Below are 11485 nucleotides of genomic sequence, written 5' to 3' on the forward strand. Positions count from 1 at the left end.
CAAATGCGTGCATTACAAATAAGAATATGATTGCTTAAAATACAGTCTTACAGGTATTTCTGAAGATGAACACCACCTGAAGAAGCTAAAAACTTATAAAGACTAAGAAACGGGTGATTGGAATTCCAAGTATGCTGAGCTAGATTATCATAGTGATGATGCTGACGAGGATGTTTAACATAATGTGAAGTTCATCGACGACAATTTTTGTGTCATTGAGAGATAATGTCAATGCCTTCCGCTCTCTGTATATGTTAACCTAAAACAGCAGATAAAGACATAAAGAAGTTCTAAATTAGTAAATGTTCAAAAATATCCAGAGATTGAAATTTGCTAGGAAAATGAATAAATTTAAAGATTAACTACCAGCCAATTGTTAAAAGCTAACTTGTTTATTCCCTTGTTCCCGTACGTTATTCACATGACGTACATTGTTCTTAATGCTTCTTCTTAATTCTAAAATATTCTCCAATTCAAGTATACGTAACTTTTCAAAGTCACCACGTAACATTTGTAGATGTACCTTTCTCACATTTTCAGCTCTTTGGTTTGATTCTTTCAAAACTTTTCATGCTTGCTTAACAGTGGTTATGTTGTCTACTATCTCAAAAGTGGCATCATCCAGATATTGACGGATGATTATTAGTGTTTGTTGACCCTTTCTTCGTGCCTTTTACACTACTTCTATTTGGGCTAAAGTCAACGTTGCTCCATCTATAGGCTCCTTAAAGCCTTTTTCAACCATCTCTCATACATCTTGGAAACCTAGTCAAACTTTTACTCGAATACACCAAGTTTATAGTTATTATTTGTCAACTTATGACATTGAAGTGAGAAGTTTGGATTGACCATGTTAACTAATCAAACTTAAGCTCTGGAGGATGAGTGTGGTAGAAGATCAAAAACAGTAATGCAAAGTAAAACACTAATATAAGAAAATTCTAATATAAATAGGAATTGTATTTTATCGACTGAATCGATCGACCGTTTCTCAATTAGTCGACTAATTTATTTAATTTAATTGATCGACCGATAGACCAGCTTCTCTATTCTTTAGAAAAACCAGAATTCAAATTTAATTTTCAACACTATCTCAAATATTTTACTGGCTGTCTCTTTTTCCTGCCACTCACTTTTGATATACAGGGAAGAGTCGTTTTTGATGTCTGAATCAAGTATATGCTCATCTAAAGTAGACAATGCACCATGGCGGACAATGTTAATCCTCCTCCTCATATTCTAAGCTGATATATTCTTCTGATTTAGATTTTGCAGATTGTCGATTGAAATCTCTTCATCTTTCTTACTAGGCATTGTCCTAGAAAATCTGGGTTTCTTCCCAACGGTGGTGCATCGTTGTAGCTTTGTTGCAAGAAATGTTTCTTTTAGTTCACCAGGAGCAGGACTAGTAGACCCAGAATTTCTTACCTGCTGAACCTCGGCGACTGTCCCTTCCTCTTCCTTAGTGCTTCGTCTTTCAAACAATGGAGGACCAGAGAGTGTCTCAATTACATATTGATTGAACAGAGCCTCCTGGATTCGGTCAAAGAACGCGTTGACATGGAAGGATGAAGCGAGAGCCTTAACAAGGAGGGTTTCCAGAAGCCATATCACTGTTCCTATAAATAAACACACCAAAATCTTGGTCCCATAAAGCAAGATCTTGCTCTTACTCTCCTCAACCTCATGATGAAAAGCGAAGTGCCAAATGAGCAAAGACAAACCCAACCAGAGGGAACTCTGAACTGCTCCCCTCAACCCATAAACAAAATACAGAACCCGTTTCCGCAAAAGAAAATTGTGTTCATTGAAGATCACAACAAGCTTAATTCCCCAACCAGACACCAAACGACCAATCTTGTTTACGACTAACCTCCACGAATTTTGTTCAAAAGCACCGAAAGATGGTTGGTTTGCTAAGTCCTTGCTTCTTTGCTGGAAGGCTTCGTTGAATACGCCCTCAAACGACACTTCGAATTTCTTTGATGAACCTTTTACTTTACTGCTTGGAATTTCACTGCTGGATTTTGAAGCAATAGTAGTTTCTTAGTCACAAACATCAGCATTGTTGATGTTGACAATGACTTGTTCATTCTGGTCAAGCGAACTAGAGGACTGTGCCATGTGACAATCCCTGTCATGGTGCAGAGGAGCTTGTGAGTTTGTGTTTCTTCTTCCAGGTGCTCTGGCTGTTGCTTAAGCCTGAGCACCATGAGATTTCAGGGATTTTCTCGAGGGTTCCATTAGAGGATCTTAGGGGAATCTTCAAGGCCTCGTGTGGGTAATAAATTACTGATGTGTAGTGCTTTTAAGCATGTAAACTATAGTTGATAGAGAAACATTCGAATTTTGATAGTGCAGCATCATCACTTTACTCTTTGCACTAATTGAGTGGACACGGACGCTCATGGAAGCTACAGATTTGGAGAACAAAGGCAAAAAAAGTGTTTTGGAATCAGCATTCTGGTTAACTTGCAGTGTGCACTTTCATATCTTCCGTTCTTTGTGAAAACCGACTCGGATCGTCTAATTTTTTTTTAAATCAAAACAATATTATTTTTTAAAAATAAAAAAAACTTAAAATATCAACAGGTTGAGAGTCTAGATAAAAATATTAACCCGGATTTTTAACAAAGTCAACAAGATTTTGAATTGACTTATCAGTTCATCTTGGGTTTTACAACTATGCTTTCATGGTATAAATTCTCTACTTTTGGCTTCGCTAAAGGAGGGAACCTCTAAATGCATTTCCTTCTCAAAAGTTTTTTGCTACTTTTCACTTACCTGAGACTCGCATTCGGTTTGGTGGGGCTGAAATGGATATGAAACTTTTCCTTTAGCATATGAAGCTTTTTGATGGATAGTCATAGTATGGAGTTGTCCTTCCAGACATGGTATAGCTAAATACACACCCTTGGCCTGTCCTTCCCAAGCCAAGGCATGGAGAAGGCCTCCTTTATACAGGTTCTATTCTTTTCAGAGAGGAAGAAAAAACAGTTCTACCATAACTGGTTCGGGTTAAACAATGTTGGCTCTGAGATTCATTGCAACTGTTAAATGACAACTTCAGCAAAACATCAACTCCCAATTCCAAAGCTCTTAACAGAAAAAAGATCTTAATTCTATAGAACAAGAAGATTACTGAACACTTTTCTACATTATCTACTCTCTCGCTGAGCTGGTTTATGATACAACCCCAGAACTAGGACAACACACACTAAAGTTACGCTCTACGCTTGGTGAGCAATTGTAAGACCAACAGTTCTACTTCTAGGTTAGGTAAGATACGTGCCTACAATATATGTACCAACGTGTATAAGTATATATATATATTTCTATTTGTATTTGTATTCGTCAACGGAGCATACCAGCCCACACCTGATTGAACGAAAGCAAGATGTAGAGAGAGAGTGTCTCGAAACGAAAGCATTACGATGGATGTAGAGTATTCAATTCCAGTGGCTTCACCGTCTTTCTCGTCTAATTGGCAATCACAGCCCTTCTAGGAGACTTTCCTTTCTGCTTGTCGTCTCTTTCATCAGCAACCTGTTCCAAGAATACATGAGTTTCTAAATATGCACAGCAACAAGAAATGGAGAAATTTTTGAATCTTCCCATACCGTTCTCTCTAATTGCTGTAGAAGCTCTAAAATTTCAGAGAATTCAGGTCTCAAAAACGGGTCTCGCTGCCAGCATCTCTTAAGCAGGCCTACCAATTTAGGATGAGAATGGCTTGGAATTGATGGTCTTAGACCCTGGAAATCCATGTCAGTAGCACAGCAGCTCTTTATTAGTAATTTAGCAAGTCCTTTTGTTAATTTGAGCTCATGATACGCTTCTATGGCAGCAGTTCATATTACCACCAAGCAGCATGGCCGCTGGTTGATCATGAAAAGAATTTGCAGACATGAAATAAGTGCCCTAATCCTTTTCTTTTTTGGGATTGCTGACCGAATTAAGATTTTGACCCCACCCCTACCCGTTTTAGTTTTGATGCAAGGCATTAGAAAGCATGCTTAGAGCTGCTTGTGATCTGCCCAGCATGTGGGCCATGGTTTATCTTATACCAGGCACAAGGTTGTGTTGGTCGAGAAGCAGTTTGGCAGTTGACAGACAATGCCAAAGACCGGCTGGTTTCTATCTGAAGGAAAACTAAAATCCCATTCAAAGCAGAAAGAAAAAGCGTTCTGGAGGAATACCTGCTGGACCACGCCAACTGCCGCTTGTAACGGGGACAACTGCTCATATGGAAGCTAGGATATCATTCACAAGAACTTAGATTATTGTCATGAAATCTGAGTGATCATAAATTTGTAGAACTTAAGATAAAAACAATACATTTGGAGAAACTAAACATATGAAAAAGAATTGTCTCGTTAATTCTGTTGAAACAGATTACCTTTCCAGTAAGCAACTCCCACAGCACAATGCCAAAACTGAAAACATCTGCTTTATGATCATATGGCTTGTGTTCAATAACCTTATATGCATCAAACACCAAGGGAACATATGTTAGCGAGATATGATGTAACAACCAAATGCATAAAAAAAAACTCTGCACTCATCATGTGATTCATCAAACCATCTTATTCAGTGCAACAACACCAACCTCTGGAGCCATCCAGCGGTAAGTTCCAGTTTCTGCAGTCATCACACCAGTCTGATCTTGCACTCTAGCAACACCAAAATCAGCAACTTTAACTACCTGCTAGCCAAATTTTAGAAATTTTAAGAAAAACTGGTAGTCAGGGCCAATAAAGCAAAGTTGTAAACTTATTTTCTATTATAGAAAAAGCTGATTCACCAGGGTTGCCTTTCTTCCTCTTAAGAGGATTTAATCAGCTCTTGCACCTTTTCAATTTGAAACACAATTTAGTTCTGAGAGAAACAGGAAATCTTGAGGCATCAATCAAAAACGAATGCAAGATGATGGTCAATTGACACAATACGTATAAAGTAATGTTTGAAATAGAAAAGAAAAAAAAAAAACTGATGCGGTTCCAGAACTCAGAAGAGCAAGAACAAACACAGGAACACGGACTGAAGAAGTGAATCACTTACTCCATTTTCATCCATCAAGATATTGGCAGATTTCAAATCTCGATGTATTATATGATTTTGGTTCAAGCAGTGCATTCCCTTGGAGACATCAATTGCTACTCGTAGTAAAGACTGAAGATTTAAACTTCCCTTCTGTTTATGCAGAAAGTCATACATGCTTCCACCAGACATAAATTCTGAGAAGGGTTTTATATGCAAACAGAACAACATCACACACATTGAAATGGTAATTCATTAGTGCAGTATTAAAATTACACTACAAACCAACATATAATTAATTAGCTAAAGGCACACATATATCTATGAGTTCATTCCAAATCACCTGTCACGATGCACAGGCTTGGAGGTCTGGTGCATGAACCTATGAATTGCACAACATTCTTGTGACGAACTTTCCTGCAAATTGCAAAGGAGTTTGAAGGGGAACCTAGAAGAAATTTGTGCATGTAGAAGTGCAGTGGCAGCATTTATTTTTTCTTTAAGATCCCAAACGATTTAAGAGAGACTTCACAAAGCAGAAATGGAACACTGAAAACACTTTAATGCAATATTCATGCTCCCAGGATAGATTATGGACCAGAATTCCTAGAAAGCTAGATTACAAGAGAGATTTTGGTACTCGATACTGCAGAAACATATCATATGATGCATTTGTGTACAAATTTCTAAATTGTCACACAAATTACATGAGAATTTAGAAAAGCTACTTCACTTGTGCCACAAATTACACGGTATTAGATATGGCCTCTTCAGCACATAAGAAAACATTACCCATTGCTCACTATTTGTGAGTTGAAATTGCATTTTCTTGGGATTCAAACTACTAAAAAACATTTACAGAAAATATTTGTTAGGAATCATGACTGCTCATCCAATAATTAAATTCTCTTAACTGTCAGGATTGTCAACCTGGTTAGTTTACATTTGGATATAGTGCCAGTATATAAACATGATTCCACTGGTATATTTGTAATTTCCAGCTGTAACTGCAAATGTTTTCAGAATTTCAGAGAGCGTCTCTGTAAGCATTCAGATGGATCGATAAAGAACCAAAAATATAACCGACCTCATGATAGAGACTTCTTGAACAAATTCACTCTGAAGTTTATCATCTAGATGCTCACCCCTAAGCACTTTAATAGCCACATCTTGACTGCAGAAGGTGCCTTTGTACCTGTTTCAATTAAATCATTCTATTAAAAAAACACTCGTATGAGAACAGATCACAGGTCTTACGATGACAAGAACTCACAGATCTCCACTAGATCCAGTTGCAATTTTTCTCTCAAATAATAACCGGTGTGCATCAATTTCCCAAACATCAATTGAGTCAGCGGGAACGTTCATGTGACTAGAGACAAGGCGGATTCCTCTTTGATCTTGCTCCGCCACAGGATAAACAGCATTCTTCTGCATTGCACTTCAAATTATCAACTATAGATCATTTAAAAGAGTACTGAAGTGGCACTAAGTTCATGATAATCAGTGCTGCTCGTTTACCATTTTAATTACATTAACATAACAATGAGCAAACAAAGCCCTAAAAATAACATACAGGAGAACACGAGCTCGCTCTGGAAATTAATTACTAACATCCAATTCAGTATAAAAGTAACATTTAGAAGGGCTACCTCGATTTTGGGAATTTCCTTAACCAGCATGCTTCTAAGCCGCTCTGTGTCCTGTAAATAATTATGGAAGTAAGTCGTGAGTGTTGCCAGAAGATAAGAGACAGTTTAAGATTCCACTATAGTGTTCTTTTATGATCTTGTAACTAAGAGGTGAAAGAAACAATGATATAGATTAACGTGCTGCTCCCCACAAAAAATTGTGAAAGATTACAAATCAAGAGCTGATTTCCATCAAAACTGTACAGTGAATCTTGGACAGAAATCTAATGTTATTCCTAAGGTGGAGCAACATGGGGGCAGTACCTCGGGTTCCCAATTATTAACAACAAAAACATCCAAGGAGTAGCCATCTACTGTGGAAAAAGCATGAGCTTCCTGAATGTTGAGCCCAATCTCAGACAGCAAGGAAGTCAACTGAAAATTCAAAAATTAGAAAAACAAAATTGATTTTAATAGGTCAATCACAACAATAATATTATATGCAGATAGTTCTGTTGCACTTAGAATTATTACTTCAAGCTATCGCAACAATAATATTATATGCAGATACTTCTGTTGAAAAACAACGATACTGTATAACATGTCATCTTGAGGCTAGGAATCCATGTGATTAATAGAAGAGAAGATCAAAGTGGAGAGACACTAATCTCTTGACTGGTGGTAGAAAGTAAAATCAGAAAATAAACCAGAACTTGTGCAACAATCTAGGAATACAATAAAAATGCATACAAATATTTCATCTAAAAATCCATATGAATGCTAGCAGAGAAGATTCAAGAGGAGAGGCAGACTATGGACAGTTGTCCTTGACTGGTGGTAGAAAGGATCCAACCATAAAAAAGATCAGAAAATAAACTGGAAGTTATGCAAAGATATAGGAATACTATAAAAATGTCAACAATGAAAAATGCAGAATAAGTAGGAGGAGGATACACAGAGCAAGAGCTCTTGAAGTCTACTCCCTGGGCGGTGGAAGGACATGAATAAGATGAATTAACTGAGAAACATGAAAGAATAAAGCTATAGATGGGTTCCCAAACAGAAGTTAAAGAAAGTTATTAAGAAAAGAATGATTTATAGAAGATCCTTCAAGATCAAGTAATTACATGACAAATGTTTCAGTAAGATTGATCCTCTAATTGTAACACAGTGAATGGAAATGCACACTTCATCCTTTACATCATGCACACTTTATCCTTCAAATCATGATGTTTTTGTATGTCAGCTTTCTACTCCAAAAATAAATCTGAGGTCAGATGCCTCGTATATGTCAAGACTGTTCCTGCACACATGTCCAGAAGATGTCTAAAAAAAAGATGCTAGATCAAGGATGCAATAAATTCCATGTATGCAATGCTCATTACAGAATGTCAACAAAAACAATATGCCTACCAAGACTAATGCAACGCGGATGACATCTACAAATGATTCAGAAACTAGAAGAGGTCAGCTACCTGACTCAGGAGTTTTGGCTTATCATTAGTTGAAATTGTAATTTCATGCATCAGCCTACAAAATCATGGAAGTATTGCAGTGTTATTTTCACAAGAACTAAAATGCGTTTCCATAAGCTAATGAAAATATTTGCCTCAAATGGCGTTTAGCACAACTACTCATTCAAAGAAAGCAAAGGATTAACACAGCTAAGGAACAAGAAAGGGAGAAAGCAACGTGTCTACCATCTATCGGCCTTCATAAACACTAGAATTTAAAGGATCCCAGCCTCATGGTTCAGAACTCCTGATATGCAGAATTCTGAATCTGCTCGTACTTTTAGCATCAAATGCTTGTGCTACTGATCGCATGAGTTAGCAACACATAAAACAAATGACCAGCTAATTAATTCTAATGTTGGGGCTAGTTGCATCAGGAAGCACCGACTACCCCAGCCATCTATCGGCCTTCATAAACACAAGAATTTAAAGGATCCCAGCCTCATAGTTCAGAACTCCTGATATGCAGAATTCTGAATCTGCTCGTACTTTTAGCGTCAAATGCTTATGCTACTGATCGCAGGACTTGGCAACACATAAAACAAATGACCAGTTAATTAATTCTAATGTTGGGGCTAGTTGCATCAGGAAGCACCGACTACCCCAGCCATCTTCTTCACGTGTCACATATATAAGAAAACATTTTGATGGAGCGGCGCATCTCTTTCTTTTTTTTCTTTTTACTTCCTTCTTATCTAACAAGGAAATATTGGAAGAAGAAAGGACTCCTCAAATTTCATCTAGAATATCCTGAAAAATCCAATTTGATTCAGAACATCCCCCCACATGTTTTCCTTTCTTTGGTTGAGATATAAAACATTTTTCACAAGACCAGAAGCTGTTTTGAATTTCGAAGGTCACATTCAGAAAAATTACATGCAAGCCTAGTCTGGGTGAGGCAATAAGGAAACAGAACAGCTACAAGATAGTAAATCACATCAAGTGACCCAAGAAAAATTAAACAGAAGAATGATTGTGAGTTCGCAACCAGGAAAGAACATTTTGACCCATTAGCGGAAGTAAACTTGCCTGGTAAACGCAGTGATATCGTCATTCTGATTTTTATGAAGAAGTTCAAAATCAGTCAATGAACCAAAGGCTGGAGGTGGATGAATGCTGAATATGAAACAAAGAGACAAATGCAAGACATTAATAGTTGCATATTTTCATAAAGAAAATGCAAATCCAAATAATATAATTTGCATAACCATGCCTCTGTTTCTCGAGATAATCAAAATATTGGAGCTGCAATTTCCTTGGAGGGTCTGAATCTACCGAATCACCAGAATGTCCATTATATGCAGAAGGAACCTGCATATAAAAAATAAGACAAGATGCCATTTGCCAGCAATGAAAGGTTGGCAAATTGTAATCAAAGCGGCAACGGCAATGTAATAATGCTACCATTCTTAAAGAAGTTGCATAAAAGGAAACAGGGTAAAGGACACAAGAGGCTAAAACAGCAATTACAGTGCAGCTTTATATGACCCTAATATAAACTAGAATTCCCAGGAAAAATAGTTCAAGCAAAAGTTAAAATTATCAATTTCATTCTTAACGAAAATTCACCATGTTCAAGACAATAGATTAACCGTTTAATTTATAACATGAAAATTATTTTTTTTCCTTTTAGATAAAAACAATTATAGACCGATCAGCATAGTCTGTATTTTGACTCCTACATCAGCGGTGAAACTTGCTGATGTATGGATTCGTATTCCTCTGTTCCAAACATATCAATTTTTTATTTTTTTTTAAATTCACAAATAGAAACATTTTCAGTCAACTCTTGAGTATGACCAGGGATGAATTCTACTGTTCCATTCCCCAAGACACCTCAAGATTATCCGAGAGCTAGAACAGCACACACCATAAAGAATATATATATATATATATATATAACCTCAATTAAATAATACTTTTTTGGTGTCAACTTAAATACTATCTCGATTAATTAATAAATTTTTATGGTATAAGTTATTAATTTATAGAGGTTAAATTGCATATATAAGAGTGAGAAATTAGACTTAGACTTGGTCTCGGTACGTTGCAAGCCGGTTCGAAGATATCAGGGAACATTGAACCAAAATAGAAACAACAGCAAACGTGCAAACATGGATAATCATTAATTTTATTTTAAATAATAATACTGTAGAGAGGGCAATTTGCTAATAATATTTAATCGCAGTATTTATGGAATAAGACACACCTACCCTGCCAATAAATAATTACACCGGAAGAATCTACAAGAGTATCACACAAAGCCAAGCAAAAGAATTAAAAGCGTAGATACCAAAAGTCATGAAGGGATCTTTAACCGAATCTTCGTTTTCATACCTGAACAAGCCGCACTTCAATCGCCGGCCGAGTAGCTGGATTACGTGCCATCTGCAACAACCTCTTGTGCATAATAACATCTTGTGCTCTCTCCGCATTCACATCCATTGCATACCTAAATAATAAATAAAAAAATAGAAAATCAGTAAATTAGATCAGAATTACAACGAACAAAACGATAAGAAATAAAATAAAAATCGAGAGAGAGGAATATTCCGATTGAGATTACCGAGCAGGAAGTCTACAGAAATGAGTCCAGAGTTCATTTTCGAAGCCAGGACGAGTCGCTTCTTTGTCATTCGATTCTTTAAGATGACAAAGAACATCGTTGAAAACATCGAGTTTTTGCCTCTGGTTTCGAGGCACGAAATCTACTGCTCTGCTGCTGCAACTCTCGGTGTCTCCCATTGAAAACAAAGAAAAACGAAAGGCGGAGTGGTTTTTTGAAGAGGATCAGTGGCGGTGGTGATCGATCACGTGAAACGGTGAATTTTTTAGCGGTAAACGACAAGGAAGATTCGAGACCTGCTTGCATGAAGAAAGAGAAGCTAGCAGTGCTCTCTGTCTTTCTATTTCTCTCTCGCTCTGTTTCCGTTTTTCCTTTTCTTTTTCTTTTCTTATTTTTTCTTTTGTGTATTATAAACATGATTAGGTTACGGAAAAAATAAGACGTTTAGCTGATGGCGTAATGCGCACCCATGAGCGCGCATCTACGTGGATTCTAACAATGCTTTCTTGCCTTGCTTGTTTCACCGGTTTGGTTCAAAGAAAGAATCACATTTTTGTTACCAATATTAAGATAAACTAAATAAATAAATATCCTTTTTCTTCTTAAATAAATAAAGAAATCTTCGAAATAAAATTCCAATATCCACCCGTTTTTTAAGTAGATTTTCATTTTCATTTATTACGAATAAATTAATTTGGATATTGATGGGTCCACAAGAAAAACCAACCAATCCA

General features: G+C 36.7%; 2 protein-coding genes across 4 annotated transcripts; both read right to left on the reverse strand.

Moving 5' to 3' along the window:
* Window positions 1-1042: 1042 nt before the first annotated feature.
* LOC7490615 (mechanosensitive ion channel protein 8) lies at window positions 1043-2797 on the reverse strand. The gene is made up of 2 exons (XM_052450867.1): window positions 2785-2797; window positions 1043-2045 (listed from the first exon to the last, which is right to left on the reverse strand). Exons 1-2 carry the CDS (start codon window positions 2795-2797, stop codon window positions 1240-1242), a joined length of 819 nt encoding a protein of 272 aa, XP_052306827.1. The 3' UTR covers window positions 1043-1239.
* A 215-nt stretch (window positions 2798-3012) lies between these two features.
* On the reverse strand, window positions 3013-11168 carry LOC7490616 (serine/threonine-protein kinase STY46). 3 transcript variants are annotated; one of them, XM_024595965.2, is made up of 16 exons: window positions 10752-11164; window positions 10523-10637; window positions 9399-9496; window positions 9215-9301; window positions 8147-8201; window positions 6996-7106; window positions 6693-6743; window positions 6314-6471; window positions 6128-6235; window positions 5384-5457; window positions 5062-5237; window positions 4610-4705; window positions 4400-4480; window positions 4200-4253; window positions 3621-3755; window positions 3013-3546 (listed from the first exon to the last, which is right to left on the reverse strand). In XM_024595965.2, exons 1-16 carry the CDS (start codon window positions 10928-10930, stop codon window positions 3481-3483), a joined length of 1644 nt encoding a protein of 547 aa, XP_024451733.1. In that variant the 5' UTR covers window positions 10931-11164; the 3' UTR covers window positions 3013-3480. The 3 variants fall into 3 exon arrangements, with proteins under 3 accessions (XP_024451733.1, XP_052306654.1, XP_024451734.1); XM_052450694.1 differs by lacking the exons at window positions 3013-3546; window positions 3621-3755 and adding an exon at window positions 3778-3878 and having other exon boundaries at window positions 10752-11168; XM_024595966.2 differs by lacking the exons at window positions 3013-3546; window positions 3621-3755 and having other exon boundaries at window positions 4200-4295; window positions 10752-11168.
* Between the last annotated feature and the right edge of the window lie 317 nt (window positions 11169-11485).

This window comes from Populus trichocarpa, chromosome 2, assembly GCF_000002775.5.
Source record: "Populus trichocarpa isolate Nisqually-1 chromosome 2, P.trichocarpa_v4.1, whole genome shotgun sequence".
Taxonomy (NCBI): domain Eukaryota; kingdom Viridiplantae; phylum Streptophyta; class Magnoliopsida; order Malpighiales; family Salicaceae; genus Populus; species Populus trichocarpa.